Below are 20,607 nucleotides of genomic sequence, written 5' to 3'. Positions count from 1 at the left end.
TTCGTTGCTACTTCATCATTGTCATTTTGCTACTGTTATGAATCGGGCGACCCCTGTGAAAGGGTCGTTCAACTCCCAAAGGGGTGAAGACCTCCAGGTTGAGAACTGCTGGTCTAAGCAATGAGGAATTAGGCAAAGCCCAGGACGTCATGGGGAGGTCTTGTTACCCGGGCCCAGAACCTCAAACCCACATCTATGGGGACCTGGGTGGGGGTACCCCTGCTGACGCGTGGACCTCGACTCAGCGGGACCCTTGGGGACTGAGTGGAGCTGCCGTGGCCCCCTCCAAGGCTGTTATCTCTAGGGAGCCACGTAGTGGTGGGATCAAATGGCCCCTTTGTTTGCACTGTAACCATGGCACCACCAGGACTGTGGCGCAGGACGGTGCCTGTGACTCACCCTGCCCCCTCCCCAGTCTCATTTGGGTCAGGATCTACTCGGCGACTGTTCCTCGGGAGTGCCTGTTCTGGGGAGCCAGCTCACTGCAGAGGACAGCCCTGAGCCTGGACCCCGGGTCGCTGGGGGAGCAGCCAGCTGGACACTGGAAGAAAGCGTGCCTGTCGCAGCGCGTGTCATCTGGGAAAGCCACCCTGACTCGGCTGCTGCGGCCTGTGAACCCCTACAAGGGCCTCCCCGCCAGGGTCAAGGAGGCATTCAGGTGAGCCATGCCACTGGGATCCTGGCAGACAGTTGACAGTTGGACTGCCCGTCGGTGTGCATGCTTTGAAGGAGATTTGTCCTTCCAGGTCCTGTCCTGGGTACACAGTCTGAGGTGGGGTTTTGTCCTGTGTGTCCTGTCATTCTGTCCTGTGTAGAGTCTGAGACTTGTCTGTAAAACAGAAGGCTCAGCCTGACCCAGTCCAGTGGAGTGAGGGCTCCCGGGGTTGCCCCTCTGAGCAGGCTTCCAGTGGGACCGATGGGCTGCTGGTACTCAGAGTAGAGTGAGGGCTTATCAGCAGGCAGGAGAAGTGACTTGGATTTCAGCTTTGATGGTGCCCTGGTGGTACAGTGTGCTGCACGCCAGGACAGAGCTTCCAAGCCACCAGCTGCTGCAAGGAAGAAAATCGAGGTGCTCTGCTCCTGTCAGGAGTTACAGTCCTTTAATGTGCTCTGTGCTGTAAGGTCACTGTGAGTGGGAATCACTGGGTGGTGTGATGGGGCACAGGTGGGTTAGAGGTGATTGGAGGCATCTCCCCCGCCTCCCATTGAGGCAAACGTCTTTAACTTTGTCCTTCTCTGTTGCCTCCCCAGGGCGTTGGGTTTGGACTGGGTGATTATTCTGAGGGACAGAGGCAATCGAGAGCATGTCAAGGAGTGTGTGGACCTTTCCATAAGGGACGCATCACTTACCCTGGTGTGGCACAGCCAAAGCTGGCCGCCTCTGGCCACGCTGTCCACCATGGAACTGTGCAGTGTGACTCCAGTTTTCACGAATCTCTACCCACCCCGTGTCCCGAACCGGTAAGCATCACTTCAACCCACGTGGTGGATGAGCAAACCTGACGTGTGGATGCATTGTAGCTCAGAAATGCTATCCTGCACCCACAGCCGCCAGTCAGTTCCCACTCAAAGCCACCCTGTAGGACTGGTAGGACTGTCCCTGAGGTGTCTGGGACTGGGAGTCTCTACGGGACCAGACTGCCACGTCTTCCTCCCACTGGGTGGCTGGTGGCTTTGAACCATGGGCATTCTTGTCAGTAGTCAGGAGTCTTAACCACAGTGTGACCAGGGCTCCTACCTGCCTGCCCCCTCCCCCTGACTTGCGTTGTGCTGACTTCAGTGTTTCTGTGCTGACAGCAAACATGTCCACTGCTGTTGAGTTGGTTCTGACTCATAACAACCCATAGGACAGCTTAGAACGTTCCCTGCGGGTTTCTGAGACCTTGTGGGAGAAAACAGCCTCATCCTTTTCCTGAGGAACCTCTGGTGACCTTGAACTGCCGATCTTGTTAGCAGCCCAATGCATAACCACTATGACACTAGAGCTCTTGATGTTGCTATGCAGAGGTTTATCTCAAGGAGCTGGCTCATGCACCTGTAGTGTTGGACAAGTCCCAAGTCAATGGGTCAGGTTTCAAACCAGAGGTTTCCTCTGACTCCTCACGTGGCTGCAGGAACTGATGAAGACCAGGTCAGCATGTCATATGGCTTCTGGCTCCTGACTGCAGAGGTGAACGAATCCAAGGTTGGCTGCTGACAACTCCTAGGATTGGCAGGCAATATGGCAGGCCACTGGCTCACGTGCACAGAACCAGAGGTCAGATGTGCAGTTTGCAGACCCCGTGCAGAGCCATGTGCAGTTTGCAGACCCCGCAAAACCAGTCAGCTTTTCCACAGTGCCTCTGGATATTGGAAGTAGGCTGAACCTCTGAGGAGATTCATCATGGGGGGTTACTAAGTCTCAATTGCCAGACTGCTGAGAATGCTGGCCCATGCCAGTTTGCACACATCCTGCACGCTGGGCCAGGGCACAAATGTAGACTCCCCTTTATTGTCGTGCTGTGCTGGCCCGAGGAGGGCAGTGAGCACAGGTGGGGAGAAGTGTGGGCCCACCCACTCTGCTCTTTCTGTGCGGATGCTGTGAGCACTCCCGTGTCCCCTGCAGCCAGGCTCCTGACCAACATGCTCTTCAGAATTACCATGTTTGCTGAAAAGCCACTCGAGCTCCCCTGCCTTCTTTCCTCCTCAGGGATGTGCGCAGACCCCGGTGGCGGTCTGTAATCGCGAAGTACTGTCTCCGCAGCCTGACTGAGGGCGCCCTGATGGGCTGCGACAACCTTGTCCGGGTCTTCCACCTGCGCCCCGGCCTCCTGGTGGGCCTCTGGAAGGTAGGGCCTGGCACACACATCCGCACCCGGAGGCTTCCCTTTGCCATTCTCACCAGCTCGCCTTTCTGACCACACGCCCGGGGCCCAGTGCCCCTCTCCTCTCCAGGGGTGTCCACTTCTCCGGCTAGCCACCCCACCCCGCCTTCCTCCCTCTGTTTCTTTCATGTCCTTTATCGGCAAAGCCCCTTCTCTGTGCCTGTGACATGCTCCTGACCCCACACGCATGGTGTCAGGGCAGGCGGTCCTTCGGGCTCAGGTGTGAGCACTCCTCTCACTCCTAGAGCAGTGGCCAGGTGCTTGGCTGTAAGGGGAAGATGGTTTGTTTGACCCCACCGGGCACCTGTCGGGAAAGATGGCTCAGTGTGCTTCTGTAACAATCGCAGCCTAGGAAACCCTTGGGGGCAGTTCTTCCCTGCCCTAAAGGGTCATCCAGAGCCACAATGGACTCCACAAGGTGGGCTTGGTTGGTTTGGTGGTCAAGCATTTGCAGAAGGCCTGTGTCTGTGAGCCTCTCCCCAGCACTGCCTATCTCTGGAAGAGCAGGAAGCGGCCAGACTGATGGTGCCCGTTTCCATCATCACCAGACATGGTGTGTGTGTTTTGTTCTTCGGCTGGGCTCAGGATGACCCTCCCCTCGGCACTGCCATATCCAGGCAGGTTCTGGTTCTGCTGTCATTTCCACCAGGTGTTAGCCCTGCACCAGCCGTGCAGCCAGCAGAACCTGCGTCTCTCTGTGACAAGACACTTTCTTTGAATCTGTGCTCTTTCCAATTAACTTTCAGGAGAAGGAGGAGTTGGCTTTTGTGACGATGAGCCTTCATCTCCACCAGCTCATGGAGCGGATCACGCTGGGCTCGGCCACCACGTATGTATGCAGCGCTGCATGCGTGCACCCTGGTGTTTCTGCAGCTGCCAGGAAGGGTGCGAGGTGCACGGTGCACCAGCACCTGAAAACAGTTAGGGAGACAGTCTATCTTTAGGCAACAGACACCCGCCAGCAGGCAGCACCACTGAGCTGGACTCTTCATGAGTGCAGGCGGTCTTGTATCTTCTGGGGGAAGCTGTCGTGTGCAGTAGAATGGCTTGTAGGTAGGCTAGCTCCATCACCTGTCTCCAGGCTTCTCCCAACCTGAGCCTGCTCTCCTGTCCCGTTGGGGCTTCTGTAGCAAGGCACACGGCAGACTGGGGCCATTGGCTGACCGGTCTGCGGAAGTGCCCAGTTTGGGCCACTGTGTGTGGTGATGCTTTCAGGTGTCTCCAGGTGGGCAGCTCCTGTCACTTCTGCTTCCCTGGTGGTCGCATTTCCCCTTATAGTTCCATCTCTTGAGAAGCTCCCAGTGCGCCCAAAGTAAGGTTTTCTTCCTGGAGTGGGCCTGGCGCACTGTGACTCAGGCCTGGCCCGTCCGTGTGCCTGTGCAGCGAGTTCCGCCAGGCACTTCTGTCCTCTCGATGGCCAGCTGAGCTCAGAAACTGCCCGCAGACCTCATGGAAGTGGGTGCAGGACTGGGGAGCAGGCACTCTGCACCCTTGGTCCTGAGGTTGGTGGGAATCCTGTAGGGCGGGGCTCCTGGAAAGGGTGCTGGGTTTTAAAAGAATTGCCAGTGCCCCTGCGGGGGTGGCTTCTCTCTGCTGTTGAAACACACACTCTGTGTGCCTTTTGTTCCCTAGCCCGTATGAGCCACCGTCTCACACCTCTTTTGGGGATGACACCTCTGAGTATGGCCTGCACGGCCACCAGCTCCACCTGGAACTGCACAGTGGCCGAGTCTCCTACCTGTGCAGCACGTTCCGCAATGTCTTTGCCAAGAAAGGTGAAGGTAGTTGTATCTTTGTTGCTATGTTACATTGAGAGAGCAGGGAGCCTGCTTCGATGTCGGAGCTGATACTTGTCACACCACTGGTCCACGGGCATGCCTGTCCTCCAGACCCGAGTGTCATTCTGAGAAAACCGAATCCCAACCTACTGCCCCCGAGTGGCTTCCAACTCACAGTGACCCTACATTGGAGGCCCAAGGCTTCAGTTGTTTTTAGGAGTAGATAGCCTCTGTTTTATTCCAAGGAGCAGCTTGTGGGTCTGAACCACAGACCTTGTAGTTAACAGATCTTGTAGGCAGCAGCATCAATATCCAGGCCAGATTTGAACCTCAGCTTCTGTCTTTTTCTCTTCGGTCTCCATCCCCCTCCCACCTCTTGGACACACTCTGCTCCTCTTTTCCACACTCCTTCCATCCTGTTCTCCCCACCTCCCACCCCCTCATCAGACTTGTGGGTTGAAGACTCGTGGCACCCCTGCCAGCGGCGCTGGTGCGGGACCTGACTAGGATAACAGAGAGACACCATCCCCTGCCCTTTTCCTAGTTTGTTATGGAGAAGTTGAAGTCCTGGGTTTGAGAACTTTCTCCCACCTCCCCACCCCCAGTGGAGAGGCATTCAACCCTGTAAACATCCCTCAAGGACGGCTGCGGCAGCATCCCCCACACTCAGATAATGTTTCTGGTTTTTGATACTTTCTAATTTCTCTTAGGCTTTCCTTTGTTGTGGGGTCAGATAAGGCTGTGTTATTTAGTTTCTGGGACTTGGGAATTTCTTAGGGACCTCTGTGTTACTGAATTCGATTGTATTACAGAGAAAGCATATGCTGTACATAATGTGATTCCTTTTTCATTTATCGAGACTAGTGTTGGCCGAGGAGTGGCCGTCTTGGCAACCTTTCCATGTGTTCTTGAGAAGAGTGTGTTGAGTAGAGAGTGTGTGTAAACGCTGGCCGGGCCAGGCTGGTGGATGGTGTGTTCAACTCCTCTGTCTCCGGCTGGTGTCCCACCTCCTTGTGTTGGCAGTCATTGAGAGGGGTGGCCCAAAATATCCGACTGTAATCATGGTTGCCTGCTTCTCCCTGCTCCTCTGGCCAAGTTGATTTCATGTAATTCGAGCCTCTTATTATATTGGTAAATGTCGAAGGTTGATATTCCTCCTGGGCTAGTTGACCCACTTAGCAAAGTGCTGTGACCTTCTTCGTGGTCAGTAGTAGTCTCTGTTCGGACATCATCTGTTTTGTCTGATGTGATAACAAGCCCTCCAGCCTTCATGCGACCAGTATTGTCGCCTGTGCACCCTCTCCCATCCTTTAACTCGGAGCCTCTGTGATACACTGACTTCATGCTGCAACCTCGGGCCGCCCATCCTCTTTCATGCCTTTCACAGGCCCAAGGAACCAGGCCTGGTGGCCTGGCACATTTCTCCATTCTCTCTTTCCCCCGTTTTTATTTACTGATGAGTGAGCTGTGCCCTCGTGGTCTTCAGGGCTCACCAACGCGGTCTTGCTTATTTGAGTTGTATCTGTTGTGGCTGAAACGGAGTCCTTGTGGTGCTGTGGGACAAGTGGTGGAGTGCTGCCTACAAGTTCGATGGTTCAAACCCACCAGCGGCTCCTCAGGGAAGATGAGGCTGTCTGCTCTTGTGAAGACGTGTAGTCCGAGACACCCTGTATAGGATCCCTATGAGTCCAGAGCAATCGATGGCAGTGAGTTCTGTTCATGGGTGTTTTTTTTTTGGTAGTATGAATGAAATGGGCCCTGGTGGCACAGAGGTAAAGCGCTTGGCTGCTAGCCAAAAGGCCAGTCACTTGGACCCACTAGCATCTCCGTGGACGAATGATGTGGAAGGTCTGATTCTAGCAAGCACCTGGCCTTGGGAGCCCTGCGGGGCAGTGCTGCTCTGGCTTCTCAGGCCTGGACTCAGAACTGACTGACAGCAATGGGGTCGGCTGTACTTAGAGACGAAAAACTGAATTTGCTGCATTTTGTTCTACTTAGTCATTATTCTTAGTCATTATGATGCCAGACTGCCCTGTCTTTGGCCACTGGCTTCTCTGTTTTCTGGTCCACAGTCATCTTGCATGGTCAGCTTGTGTCCCAACAACCTGACAGGGTGCCGCAGGCTCACCTTGCCTGTCCGCTCCTCAAACCTGGAGCCGCTGCCACTTGTCCCCACCGAGCCCTGGGTCCTCGATACCCCTTGCTCTCCTCGATTTTCACTGCTTCCAGTGGTGTCTGCGGGCCGAGCTAGAGAGCTGTCGATTTCATCGTGTCAGAAGTAGATCCCCCACTCGTGTAAGTGAAGGACCCTAGGGCGTCTGTGAACTTCTCTGGTGACACGCTGTGTCTGCTCTCCTTGTGGCAACCTCCTGGGAGAGGGTAGTTTCACAGGGGCATCACAGCCTGCTGCCACCCTTCACTGCATGCCCGTGGCCTGCCCTTTTCACTGTGGTTCTCGTGCCTCTATATGCCCTTCGGGTGTGCCCTTCTAGAGAGGTCAGGTTAAGGCACCTAAAACGTTACTTTTGGTTTGGAGTGGTTATTCTGTTTACTTGGAGCGTGTTTGAGTTGATTTTTTTGCCGGGAGGTGTGGTTTGAGGTGGGGGGAGCCAGCTCCCACCACTAATCGTGGGTTCAATAAGCACAATTGTATGGTCGAGATATATAAATATTAAAGTTACCAAGAGCATGAGAGATAGAAGAGAGTTAAATAATGGAGTCAGGCACATTACATGGTAGCATTGCTCACCTCAGCGCTGCTTGATGGTCCCTGTAGGGAGAGGGGGAAGGGAAGGAGGGTAAAGGGAACAGGGGAGTGAGGACGGGAGAGGAGAGGGGGAGCTGAGTGAGCGAGGGGCCGAGAGAACTCTCTATTGCTAACCCAGGCCTATATACCTTTGGGGTGTGCAAGCCGACTAATTACAGGTAAAGACATATGTCACAGTAAGGGGTTGCACTATAGGTTATACAGCAATGAGAGGGGGACAATCTAGGGACATTCCACAATAGGAAGAAGAGGAGTTGGGGGTATACATGTGACAAGATGGGCAGATCCTAGCTTTAGGATGGCAGCTTAATTTTGGATGTCATAGAGCCAGTTTGACCTTTTCCTGGCTCAACTGATAAAGACCGTTATCTGTAGGGTGTGAACTCCACCTACAGGGCTTGTCCATTGTCTGTGAACAGCAGGTCCTCCCATCCCCCAGTCTGGTGACTAACTGCCTTCAGGGAGGATGTCTGTAAGCATCCCACCTACCCCACAGGAAGGGCTTCCTTCTGTTTTTAAAAAAGTAATGCCCCCCCCCTCCACACACACACAGAGCCAGGCGCATTCCAAGAGGTTGTCCCTGCTGTCCCTGCTGCCTCCGTTCTCTTCATCTCCTTCCAGGAGCCCTCCTGATTAGTCTCTGGTCTGGTCCTTCAAGTTCCTTTCTGCAGATATGAAGTCACACACGTGTATTTATATCTTCCGAGTTTTTAAAAAGCACACAAGACACATTCGATTCCTTTTCAATTTCCTCATCTTTTCCCCACATGGTGACACATTCTGCTTAGAACAGCACTGCTAGAGTCACAGAAACCTTCAGGAAGCACCCGGCGGGGTGTGACGCGCCTGCTTGTCAGCACTGCCTGCGTCCCAACTACACTGCTCACTGCTACGCTGCCGAGTTTCCAACTCTGACTCCTCCAGCAAGAATCCTGCGCTCTGGTTTACAGCACCTCAAAGGGCAGTTCTGGCATCCTCGAGGGGCCGAGTTGCCTGCCTTTTCAATGTTCTTTGAGTTGTGGGGACAAGAAGATGTGTGGAGGCATGAGATGAGGGCAGCAGCAGGGTAGTTGGAGTAAGATTCCCCGGGGAGATTCTTGTAGGACGGCTCTTGCTCCCTTCTGAAAGTGAGCAGGCACACTGTCAGGATGGAAAAATAAAACACAACTCAGAACTCTTACAACTTCTTCCTCAGAAGCCTTGTGATTGTCCTCTTTCCAGATGCCCCCTTTAGAATCCCAAGAGACAGTCCTCATCACCTTCTGAGTGACTGCTCTGCCAGAGCACCCCCCTCCCCCCTCTCCAGGCCCCTGTTTGACCGCATCTTTTGTAAAGGCTAAGATGGGAGTTTGGCGGAGACGGACTTGAACACGTTTTGTTTGGGATAAAAACATGTTAGCCTCAGGCCCATCACCTGTGCTTCACCAAGGCCCCTTGCGTATGATTGGGCCAGGCCCGTCCGCCTTCCGGTTGGGTGCTCTGCGGCATTTTATATTTTCCTTCTGTGCTGGTAGGTAGGTAGGTGGGTGGATGGAATGTAGTTCCTATTGCTTTAGGGGCCGTCAGATGGGTTTCGTCTCACAGCAACCCCGTGCACAGCAGGAGGGACCACTGCCCAGTCCCGGGCCGTCCTCACGATGCTGGTCGTGCTGGAGTCCTGGTTAGAGCCCTGTATTCATCTGTCTTCTGGAGCGCCTTCCTCCACTTTCCCAAGCGTGCGGTCCTTCTTCAGGGACTGCTCTGTCCTGATGACATATCCAAGGTATGTGAGACGAAGAGTAGAGGGAGATTGCAGTTTATCTTCCGTTGTGTGTGACTGACCGTCTTTTCAAAGCGTTGGCAGTAAGGGCCAGGCCCTCCAAGGTAGCACACGTACCAGTTCTGTGTTCATGCTTCACCAAGTCCTTAGATGGTCGGGTGCTTCCCAGAACCTGCAGGAGCCTCTCTGAAATGAGGGAGAGCCTGAGAAACGGAAGCAGGAGCCTTTTATCTCCTTCCTTCCTTAACCTTTGCCCACAGACAGGAAACATGCACTGGGATTCGGGTCTTCTGACTGTGGCTCTGCTTCCAGAGGCCCAGCAGAGGGCGCTGCTGCCATCAGGCTCCTAGAGTCACCTTGAGGACTGATGGAATGTCCTCTGGTTTCCAAGAAGCTCTGCTGAGGTGCCAGGCGGCACACTGAGGATGTGCCCGCTCTGTCATTGCAGTGAGGAGCCCTGCACGTTGCCCCGGATCTTCAAAAGCACCTTCTCCCTATCAAGGGTGATGCTAAGTGCTACATCCCAGACACTAGGTGTCTCTGTGTTCCACGGGAAGTCAGGCCAGGGTCGGACCAGGAGCACCAGGTTGGCGGTTTAAACCCATTGGATGCTCCACGGGGAAAGATGAGGTGCTCCGCTCCCACAGGGATTTAGGAGTGTGGCGCTCACTGCAGAGGGCTGCAGAGTCGGGACGGGCTCGATGGCCGTGGTTCTACGGCTTCACCGTGCGGGTGAGGGGTGTTTCACAGGCAGGGTGAGGTTTCACACCTGTTGGCAGAGCGGCCTCACCGATCCTCCTCTTGTACAGCAGTCCTTCTGAGCTTTGTCCTGAAATGGCGGGCGGCCCTGTCTGCAGACCTCCTTCAAGAACAGGCTGGACTCTGACGGCACCCGCAGGTTGTACTGCCATGCGAGATGCACGGAGGAGATGCCCAGGGCCACATGAAGTGGTCCCGTGCATTTCACATCCCTGTTGTTCAGGAGTCACCTGTGTACATGTATGCGTGGAAAGGGTGATGCGATTTTTGTTAGAGTTTTAATGACACTTCTCTGTTTGATAGATGCACAGGGTACATAAAAACAATACAGCTAAAATCATTCCCCTCTCCCCCCAACGCATTCCAAGAAACACTGTTCTTAATGGCTGTGGGCTGCTGCATGGGCCTTCTGGTCTCTGCCCCTCTTCCTGCCAGATGTCCTGCTCTGGGCACAGTGACACCGCCAGGAGGCATCCTGGTCTTGTGACATGACAACAGGGGAACGCAGCAAACATGCCTTTCTACCCCCACCCCTGGAACTGTGACAGTGACCCTGCCCAGTGCCCCACACACCGCAGAACTGCCGAGACACAGGAAGAGACAGACACACATGCAGAGCAGGGTGCTCTGTGCTCCTTGCCTCGTTATTTCCAAATGTGGACAATATTCTATAGCAAAGCAGGCAGTGCCACATGATTTTCTCTCAACAAAGCATCTCTGTTCTCTTTGCTCAGCTCTGGCCCATGGACTTGGCTACAAGGTCCTTTGAGTTCCTTTGCTTCTGCGTTTTACAAACACTCTACGTTACTACAAACAAACAAGGAAAGCCCCTGGCGAGCTCCTCGAGCCTCCAGGGCCGGCTGAGGCACCCAGAGGTCCTCTGGCCGATGACAGGGTGGACAAGAACAGCTGTCGGATTGCCCCAACAGATGCCATGTCTACATACTGAAGGTCTGTGGCCACCCTGTGGGTCAGCGCCATTCTCAACAGCGTGTGCTCACTTCCTATCGCGGTGTCGCCCATTTTGTCCTCCCCACCGCACTTCAGACTTTCTCATCACGCTGTGGCACACGCCTCGGAGGGCAGACACAGCCTCGACAGTTGGGATACCTCCCCCTGGGATGGACCAGCCCTGTCCGCAAGGCCTGCCTCTCCACACAGAGGGCCCTGCCTCCGTCCTGGGCCTGGATCTGCTCTGTCTACAGGTCCTGCCTCGCCAACACTCAGGCGGACCTGGTCCTTGGTCGATCTGCTGCCATAGAGCTTGGCCAATGCTGTGTCTGCTGCTAGTCCCTCACAGAGGCTCTGGGCACTGGGTGCCAACGTGTCTCCGATAGGCCCCGCCTCTGGCCCACGAGCACCAGCTTTCTAGCTTGTGGCACGCTCAGCGCTTCCTTGGACCTTCCTCTCGTCCTTTCTGCGGCTGTGTTGTCATTTCATGGAGATAGGGTGGGATGGGTTCCAGACCACCCCAACGATGCACCAGCAAAGGGAGCCACACCAATTGTCTGGGTTTCCAGTGCATTACAGCGAGGCTGGCACTGTACCATAGCCTCTGCAGTGCGCAGCAGCCTTGTGAAAACGTGAGAGAGCGTGTGAGAATGGACCAAAATGTGACTGATAGCGGAGTGAGCGCAGGCTGGCTGAACAATGGCGCCAATGGCCCTACTCCACGCGGGGTGGCCTCGGCCGCCTTGTAGAACACACAGCATCTATGACAAGATGAGGGGTCCACGCCCAGGCTCGGCGGCGGGGCGGGGACGTAACCACAGGGTGGGAGTAGGGTGGGAGTTGGGCACGTAGGCCTGCCTCTGATCAGATGCCCACGAAACTGCACAGGAATCCGGAAGGCAGCGGCTTGTTTGAGGCTGGGGCTTGAGACATCTCCCTTCATTCAGTTTCCTTCCACTTTATGTATCAAGCTGCTAACCACAAGGTCAGCAGTTCAAAATCACCTGCCGCTCTGAGGGAGAAAAGACAGGGCTTTCTACTCAAGCGAGGAGTTGCAGTTTCTGAAAACTCATGGGGGCAGTTCTACCTTCCTTCCCTGTCCGGTCGGGTTGCTGGGAGCCGACGGCAGTGAGTGAGTTCCCCTCCCGACAGAGGAGTTCCCCGTGCTGCGTCTGCCCCCCTTGCCGTGCTCTCCCCTGACTGTGCGCTGCCCCCTGACTGTGCGCTGCCCTTGTGTACAGAGGTTTCCGTCATCTCTGTGCTGGATTTTCTCCCTGCCCTACGAAGCTTTTTCAAGATGCTTGTTGTTGAAATACCAGTCCCTCTGTGAGATGCATTAGGAAATAGTGGCAAAGACAGAAGTTACGGGCCTTAGAAGATGAACTGCCTCCTCTTCCTCTCCCCCGACGGAGTTGCTCAGCTCCTTGGCCGCAGAACCTGATAAACTCAGATAACCTCCCTTTACGATGTAACCCCTTTAACGTTTTTATTGTTTATCTTTTTTAATCTTTATTTTTTTGGGTACATTTCATTTTATCTCATCTTTCTTGCTGTGATTACATAAATAGATGACTCTTGTGTCCCCTCCTGTTCCTTAAAATTAATGACTTCGTGTGTTCCTGGGTCAGGTGATCATCTGTAGGCATTTATCACAAGAGGCGTGGCATTAGAGGTGGGTGACCCTTTTTGGGTGGAGGTCACCCACAGGCGCTAGAGCAGAGCATGTGTGGTAGCATTTGCACCGGAGTTGTTAGGCCACTTGTCGTTTTGCATTCTGGTGACGACTCAAGTTAAAACAGAAGCTTGCTGTCATCAAGTCAATTTTGACTCATGGTAACCTATAGAACAGAGTAGAACTTCCCCTTTGGGCTTCCAAGACACTGACTCTTTATAGGAGGACACGGCTTCATCTTTCTCTGGTGGGGTGGCTGCTAGTTTCAAACTGCTGGCCTTAGGGTTACAGCCCAGCGCCTAACGCATAACCCACCGTACCACCAGGGCTCCGAGGAAAGGGAGTGCCCCACGGTCGTGTTGGTAAGTGCCGGGCTCAGCAGGGCGAGGGGTGCTTTTCCTGTGAGCAGGGCAGGCCTGCAGTGGCATCTGAGAGCACTGATCCAGGATTGGGACCCGGGTGATGCCGGCTGGCCCTGCTTGCTCTCTCTCTTTCTCTGTGGGTGGCCCAGAAGAGGAGATTTTCATGGGAGCCCTTCCTCCTCCTTCCTTTCTGCTTGAGGTGTGACCTCCCATTTTGATTTGTTCTTTATCTGTGGTGATTTGAATTCTTTTAGCCATTCAGAAAGGGAGGGTATGAGTTCTTCCTTTGGTTTGTGTTTTGTAAAAATATGTTGAAATAAGATAATGCATCCCCTCCCCTCCCTGGATATTAAAGCTGTTGTGGAGATAAAAACACATGTTTAGACCTGTCTGCTGCCTTCACACTAGCAGCAGTCTGGTCAGGGTAAGTACGGTGTGCAACTGAAGCAACTGCCACCCCCCAACCCCCCCCCATGCGTACAGATGCTATCAAGGACTTCAAAGCCAAGATGTCTGTCTGAAGACCTCCATGCACCCAATCCAAGCCATGCCACTTACGCTCGCCTCCTCTGCATGTGACAGCGGCCGGGAACGAGGCAGACCGCAGAAGCATCAATGCCTTTGAATTAGGGTGTTGGCGAAGACTACTGTGGACTGCGGGCAAAATGAACAATGCCTCTGGAAGGAGGTTCAGCCAGAGTGCTCTGTAGTGAAGACGGCCGGGGTGGTGCTTTGGTCCTTTGGGCACCGGGAGAGATCAGACCGTGGAGAAGGCAGACATCGTGCTTGGTAAAGTAGAGGGTCATTGAGGAGGAAGAAGGCCTTCAAGGAAATGAGTCCACACGGCTGCACCAGTGAGCTCGAACATAGCAATTGGGAGCCTGGCGCGGGAGCCGGCAGTGTTCTGTCGTCTGTCGGGCTGCTGTGGGTCAGACCGGACTCGGTGACACCCACTGCCACTAGCCTCGTCAAGCCCTTGAGCTCTGCGTTGCCTTTGGACCCCACACCTTCTCCTGCCTTTCTTCTATCAAGTTGTTGGTCCCCGTTCTTTTTTCCGTAGCCGCCGGATTCCTTCCTGATTTCTGCTGGCCGGCCGGACAGGCAGCCTGGATCCCGCTGCCAACCCGTCTTTCTTGCCAGCACGTCACGGTAGATTCCCCAAGCCCGTGTTTCCCCTCAGCCAGCAACCCAAAGCACCGCTTCACCTGGCTGCTGCTGTTCTCTCAGCTTCGTGAATGCCTCGCCGTTACTCGGGCTGTCACTTGGGCTGTCGTGCTGAGCCGACTCCTCCACGCCCTCTCTGCTGCCACGAACCCAGGCCAGCTGGACCTACGCGGGGTGCCTATGCCCCCTGGTCTCGAAGGGTTTCCACCTTGGACGTCAGTCTGCCCACTGCCTGTCCCTGCCTGCCAGTGCAGGATAGTTGAGACTTCCTTTTCCATCAGGTTTCTGCCTTCCACGCGTGCTGGCTTTCTCCTGTTCCTCCATCCTCCGAATGCCCTGTCATTCTCGTGTCCCCTCCCTCCTGCATGTCACTAGAGACAGCTTACTGTCTGTCGTCCAGTATTCATGCCCTTTGACTCCCCACTCCTGAGCTCCAAACTGTCATCCTGAACCACTGGTTCCTGATGTTTCTCCATCAAATGCCTCCACCTCTACTGCGTCCGCATCGTGTGCCTTTTCCTCCAGCTCAGAGAAGAGCTGTCCCACTTTGTTCCGGAGACACTTCGCAGTTCCTCTTCCTCAGCATGTCTCCTCTAGCCTGCCCAGAAGCCTCTAAGTAGCCATTCGCCCTTTAGCTCCATGTTTCCAGTCCATTCCCTTCGACCTCTCTCCATGTTTTCTGTGTCAACAAATTGTTTAAAAAGAAAAATCCAGACCACTTCTATATTGGATATAAATGCCTCTTTGTTTTGCGGGGTTGGGGTGGGTGCAGTGGGGTGATGTTAGAAAGCTGAACCTACCTCCAACTGACTTGACAGGGTTCATATTGGTACACGATGCAAGGATTAAGTCTGGTTTCAAGAAGTGTCTAATTTCTTGCACACTCAAAACCTGTCAAAATGGTCATCCTGGATCTGTCACCAGCACTGGCTCTGTGCAGATTGTCTGTCGGTCTCTCCTCCTCCGTGGTGTTCCGGCCTTCTGGACTCACTGTATTCCTGGTTGGGCCACCAACCAAACTCCACCTTCAGAAGTGGATAGATTTGGATGGAGGATAGGTCAATAAACATAGCTTCCTGTTCGATTTTTGAAAAAATGAACTTTTTATTGTTAATTGGGTGAATGTTTACAGAGCAAATAAGTTTTCCCTTCATCAGGTCAAGTGCGTTTTGTTTCATGATTGTGATCCCCACAATGTAACACCACTTAGCCCACTTCCTCCCTGGCTCCCTGCTTGCTTTCCTTCTCCTTCCCCTCAGATTGACGACCTTGGTTCTTGGTTAAATGCTGCCCCGAGGGTCTCCCAGGCTGGTCGTTGTAGAGCGCGCATCTCCCGAGGGGTTCTGTGATTCTGTAGCGTACTTTCTGACCTGCCATCGTCCTTGAAATCCGACCACCTACGTCCTTTTGGGGTCTGCGCTCTCCCACTCAGTAACTTCTCTGAGGTCCGGCGTACATTTGTAAGTGTTAACAGCTTCTTCCTTTTCTGCCCAGGAGTAGCTTGCTAATTTGTCCATCCGTTTTCCTGATGACGGACGGAAAGTGATGGTGCTTTCTGGTTCTGACTGCTTTTGAGTAAAGCTGCTATAAAAGTGTTGTAAGATTCTTTAGGGACATGCAGGTCCGTTTTTCTTCATGAAATACTTAGGCGTAGAATTGCTGAGCCAATAGTCGAATAGTATAGGGAACTGCTGAACTAATTTTCCCAGAGTGAACTCAAAACTCACCACCAGCACGTTGCCGCTGACTCAGAGAAACCCTGCAGGACAGAGTAGAACTGCCCCTGTGGGTTTCCAAGGCTGTGGACTTTTTTTTTTTTGGCTGTGGACTTTTGATGGGCTCAGAAAGCCGCTGCTGCCGCTGCCTCCCTCAAAGCGGCTGGGCAGCCAGTACCCCGCTCCATCCCAGAGCTCCCAGCTGCAGGGGGGCTCCCGCTGCGCCACAGTGTGCCGACAGCTGATGTTCCTGATCTTGCAGGCTTGAGATGTTGTAGCACGCGAGATTGCCATCGCATGTCCAGTCTGATACTTAGGGGACCTCCCAGGAGCCTGGGTGGCACACTGGTTAGGCTCTCAGCAGCTGACTACAGGACCGGTGGTCTGAATTCTCCAGCAGCAGCGCAGGAGAAAGACGTGATGCGTAGCCTCTGTAAGGATCGCAGCTGAAGAACCACAGAGTGCAGTTTTCCTTGGCCCTGCGGCTTGGCAACCCCGCCTGCCACTGTGCTTGTCAGAAGTTTGTCTTTCTCATGCTGGGCTGCTTCCTTGAATGGTTGGCTCCGACTCCAGGTTTGCCCTGTGGGGTGGGTCTCATTGATGAATTACATCATCTATGCCGTAGTTCCCAGGAAGGTTTGGAATGTGAATCTGGGCATAGGATCCACGGATTGAGACATGAATCAACGTTTTTTTTCTGGGAGCCGTAGCTGTTTTCCTTCCCGTCAGAGCTTTGCCGATAATTTGTAGATAGGCTATTCTGCACTGGCACCGTGTGAAAGCAGTGCTTTCTGAGAATTCGAATCTACTACATTATCTCCATTGTGAGAGAGTGCATTGTGCACCAGAGTGTGCTTGTAAAGGAGCGCCCAGAACCTGCCTCTCAGGCTGCTGTGCACAGAATGCTTGATCTGCAGGGAAGCATGCAGGGTATTGACTGGCCTGCGCCTCATGCACAGGCTTATACCCAGTGCTCTGTGCACAACTCAGTGAAGTGGCAGCAGCGCTGATGTTTTTCTCATGCGCCATCTGAGGAGTGACAGAGAGCTGGCAGGGGAACTTTGCCTGCCAGCTGCCACTGTGGCCTCCAGCAGAAGGCGCTCTGGCAACAGCAATGTGGCAGTAGCCTTTGCCTCCTGCAGGGGCATGCAGCACACCCATTAACTCAGACCGTGCAACTGTGTCCGGGGTCCTGTGTGGGTTTCCAGACTGGCCCGCCTCCTCTCTGGCCAGCCAAGGGCCTCTTGACTGCTGGGCAGAGCGGCATCGGGCATCACGGTCATTCCCAGGTTCCCTGGGGGCCTGGTGCACAGATCTGTCCAAGCCCCTGCCCAGCACCGAGCCGGCAGCCTGGTTGTTGCCTGGTAGGGTCAGTGTGGCTTGGCATTCTTTTCCACCTCTGCCCCTGCAGCCACCCGCCCCCGCTAATTACTCAGCAGCCAGGATGAAGAAGGGCCTGCTCTGTCCTTGGAGCAAAGCAAGGGGACGGCAGCTGGCCGCCCACGGCCTCCTCTCTGCCTCCTAGGAGACAGCCTCGCATGCGCGCTGTGGAGCAGGGCTTTGGCTCCCAGGGCAGCTTCGTTTGGTTGTATTTTGTCCTGGGAGGTAAACTGCTGAGGTTCGTGGAGTAGCTAAGAGTCTTCCTTGTCTTTCCTCAGCACTGTCCCGAAACCTGAGCTGGGTAGGTGTCTTTATGTCCCTTCTGACTCAGCGACCCTGTGTACCCCAGAAGGGAACACCGCCCGGATCTGTGCCACCCTCAGAGTTGTTCTTAGACTTGGACACATTGTTGTAGATACTGTGTGAAGCCATCTTGCTGAGAACCTTCCTCCTTTTTGCTGCCCCTCTACTTTACCAAACATGATGTCGTCCTCCGTGGACTGGCCTCTCCTGATCACACGTCTTAAGTTCACGATAGGAGATCTCACCATCCATGCCTCTAAGGAGCTCTCTGGCTGTCCCTGTTCCAAGACAATGTGTTTGTTCTTTTGGCAGTCCATTGTGCTCACCAGCATAACGCAAATGCACAGCTGGTCCTTTGGTCTCCGTTTTCAGTCCCAGCTTTCACATGATCAGAGACAATTGAAAATACACCGTGGTGCGGGTGCTTTCCAACACTTAACGAGGTCATGTGCCTCAGATTTACTCAAGGCAACGTGTCTTGATCTCTTCACTGCTGCTTCCACGAGCCTCGATTGTAGATCCACGCAAGCCAAAATCCTTGGCAACTTCAGTTGTTTCTTTGCTTAGCATAGTGCTACCTATTGGTTCAGGTGTGAGGATTTTGTTTCCTTTACCTTGAGAAGTCATCCATTTGGAAGGCTGCAATCTTGGCTCTTCATCGCCTAGGGCTTCAAGTCCTCCTCCCTTTGAGCAAGCTCGGTTGCGTCATCTGCACTTTGCAGGTTGTTGCTAGTAAACCTGCCTCCACTGCTGACGCCACACTCTTCTTCAGATACTCCAGCTTCTCTGATGACGTGCTTGGCGTACAGTGTGAATAAGTAGGTAAGGGGCGTACAACCTGGACACAAACCTTCCCTGGTTTTAAACTGTGTACCATTCCTTGAAGCCCACTCTTCTCCTTTTCCAGAGTCCTGAGGGAATGTCCCAGGAGGGAGGCACCCTTTTGCTCCTGGGCCTGGGTACATTCAAAAGGGTCAGGTGAAGGTCATTTTCCGGAGGGAAGTTCATCAGTCCTGAGTGTCTCCCGCCATGGGGGCCATGAACTCAGGACGAGAGCGCTGTTCTTGCTGTGAGGCTCCCTTTGTCATGGCAAGGTCTGTGCCAGTCAGCCCTCAGCTGGCTGAGAAGTGGCAGAGCCTTTTAGCCCGGGCTGTGGAAACCTGTGCAATGCTTCTTTTCATCCATGCATGCGTCTGTCCATGCGCCCAACTCCTCCCTCCTCACTGTGTACCCACCTACGCACTCTTCCATCCATCCATCCATCCATCCATCCATCCATCCATCCATCCTCCATCCCTTCCTCTTTCTACACACCTGCCCTTCCCTCGGTGTACCCACTCACTCATCTATTACCTGCCCATGCACCCATCCTTTCGCCCATCTGTCCATCCCTCCATTTACTCACTGGCCTCTCTGCCTTCTCTCTGATGTAGCTGCCCACCCCCATCCCTCCCTTTTCCCTTACCTCCTCCTTTCCCTGTACTCACCTGTCCACCCATCTCTGCCACCTCTCATGATCTCTTCATCCGTCTCTCCATCTCCTTCTGCCCAGCTCTCCCTCCCCATCCATCCCTATGTCCTGCGCTGGTGTCCTTCTCAGACGTCCTTGGACTCGGCTCACCTGCTTGCACCCCTCGTCTCTTTGGGTGCTTCTCCCATGGGTCCCGAGCTTTGGGTGCTTCTCCCATGGGTCCCGAGTATTTCACACCCTTGACTAGTTCTAGCTTCTGTTTATGGTTCTTTGTTTTCATGGCTCTTGACTCAAGTCCTAAGGAACTTGGCCTTGTAGCATTCCCCCGTGCCACTGTGACTTGGTGTCCCACTCCCCACTGCTATTAGCTCAGCTCCGACATGGTCTGATAAAGCCCTCTGATTCCCCTCCATCAGGGAGGCTTGGTGCCCTGTGTGAGCACTCAGCCCAAAGATCTTGTAGTAATTTAATGTGATCTTAAATCTCTCCAGGACACATTGAAAACGGATACTTGAAGATCCCCGTGCTAAGCTTTGAGAACAGCACACAGCACATACCTCTCATTGGAAAAGTTGGCCTTGCCTGGAGAAGCAATGCTTTCGAGGGCTGTGTAGAGGTAATTTTTTCTGTTTTCTTAAAATAACCTGGCTTCTATATAGTAGTCAACTAAAATGCTCCCTGCCGTCGAGTCGATGCTGACTCCTCGGGCCTGTGGGACTGGGAAAGAACCTCCCCTGTGAGTTTGCGAGACTGACTCTACAGGAGAAAGCCTCCTCCTTTTCTGAGGGGGGCTGGTGCCTTCAAACTGCTCACCTTGCAAGCCCTGCGCCCTGAGCATCCCTTTCCTCTGTAATAATCACCATGGAGACGTGGGTCAGCACCAGTGCTTCTCTCAGAGTCTCAGCTCTATTACTCTGGGGGGAACCAGTGTGTCCACCCTCCCTCAGACCTCGATGGCTGGTCCACTCTGCTTGTTCCGTAGAACTGCTGCATCATGGACATGACGCTCCAGGAAGGTTCTGGAAAGCCCTTCTGGTGCTTGAGTTGCCCGGTTTCTATGGCCCCCTCGCGCAGCCCCTGTGACAGCTGCGATTCCCTGGGGCAGAGGTACTGCATGGACTGCGGGGACGAGGAGGGCCGAGTGCACGTGGACTTGGTGTGGATGGAGAAGACGCAGGAGTTCTTCGTCGTCAGCCTGGCCCTGTACCTCAGTGTGACCAGGATCAGCCACTTGCTTGGGGCAGACGACTGACCCCCAGCTGGCGATGGCCATTCACCTGAGTTTTGGTGACTTGCTGGTTTGGGTCATGGTGTAGGAAGTGAGAATAAAGTTTATTGTTAGTAGTCCTTGGGCACCATCTTATTTCTCATTAGAAACTGTGATTTTGGGTCATGATCAGGTTCAGTCTTGGAGGATGTAGTTAACTTCCAAAACGTTAGAATTAGCACTTCTCTGTTAGGGATCATGTCACAGAATAGCAGTGAAGACATGTACTCGCTCTCCTCCCCTCAGTACTGAAGAGCACCAGGCATTTAATCTGTGCGTGCACGTTCCTGAACCCTGCATGTGGGTCAGATCTTGTAAATGGGTGTGAACCCCACAAGAGAGGATATATTGAGATACAAATGGATGTATTGTCAGAATTAGGAAGCGCTGTGCTC

At 53.8% G+C, this 20,607-nt stretch overlaps 1 protein-coding gene across 3 annotated transcripts in view; it reads left to right on the top strand.

Annotated features, from left to right (window-relative positions):
• FBXO15 (F-box protein 15) overlaps nucleotides 1-20,292 on the top strand; it is a 27,709-nt gene extending 7,417 nt beyond the window's left edge. The window contains exons 4-10 of one of the 3 annotated variants that reach the window (XM_045296149.1): nucleotides 416-658; nucleotides 1,252-1,461; nucleotides 2,690-2,828; nucleotides 3,611-3,693; nucleotides 4,497-4,639; nucleotides 19,437-19,561; nucleotides 19,928-20,292. In XM_045296149.1, the coding sequence (XP_045152084.1) occupies nucleotides 416-658; nucleotides 1,252-1,461; nucleotides 2,690-2,828; nucleotides 3,611-3,693; nucleotides 4,497-4,639; nucleotides 19,437-19,561; nucleotides 19,928-20,197 (1,213 nt within the window). In that variant the 3' untranslated portion in view covers nucleotides 20,198-20,292. Of the gene's footprint in view, nucleotides 1-415; nucleotides 659-1,251; nucleotides 1,462-2,689; nucleotides 2,829-3,610; nucleotides 3,694-4,496; nucleotides 4,649-19,436; nucleotides 19,562-19,927 lie in introns of all 3 variants that reach the window. The other 2 variants (XM_045296147.1, XM_045296148.1) reach the window with 2 other exon arrangements.
• Nucleotides 20,293-20,607: the final 315 nt, after the last annotated feature.

The sequence above is a fragment of the Echinops telfairi genome, unplaced genomic scaffold (assembly GCF_000313985.2).
Source record: "Echinops telfairi isolate 266 unplaced genomic scaffold, ASM31398v2 ScPeMD7_7400;HRSCAF=8409, whole genome shotgun sequence".
Classification (NCBI taxonomy): Eukaryota; Metazoa; Chordata; class Mammalia; order Afrosoricida; family Tenrecidae; genus Echinops; species Echinops telfairi.
Note: the sequence above shows the minus strand (reverse complement) of the source record. Positions and strands in the feature narration are given on the sequence as shown.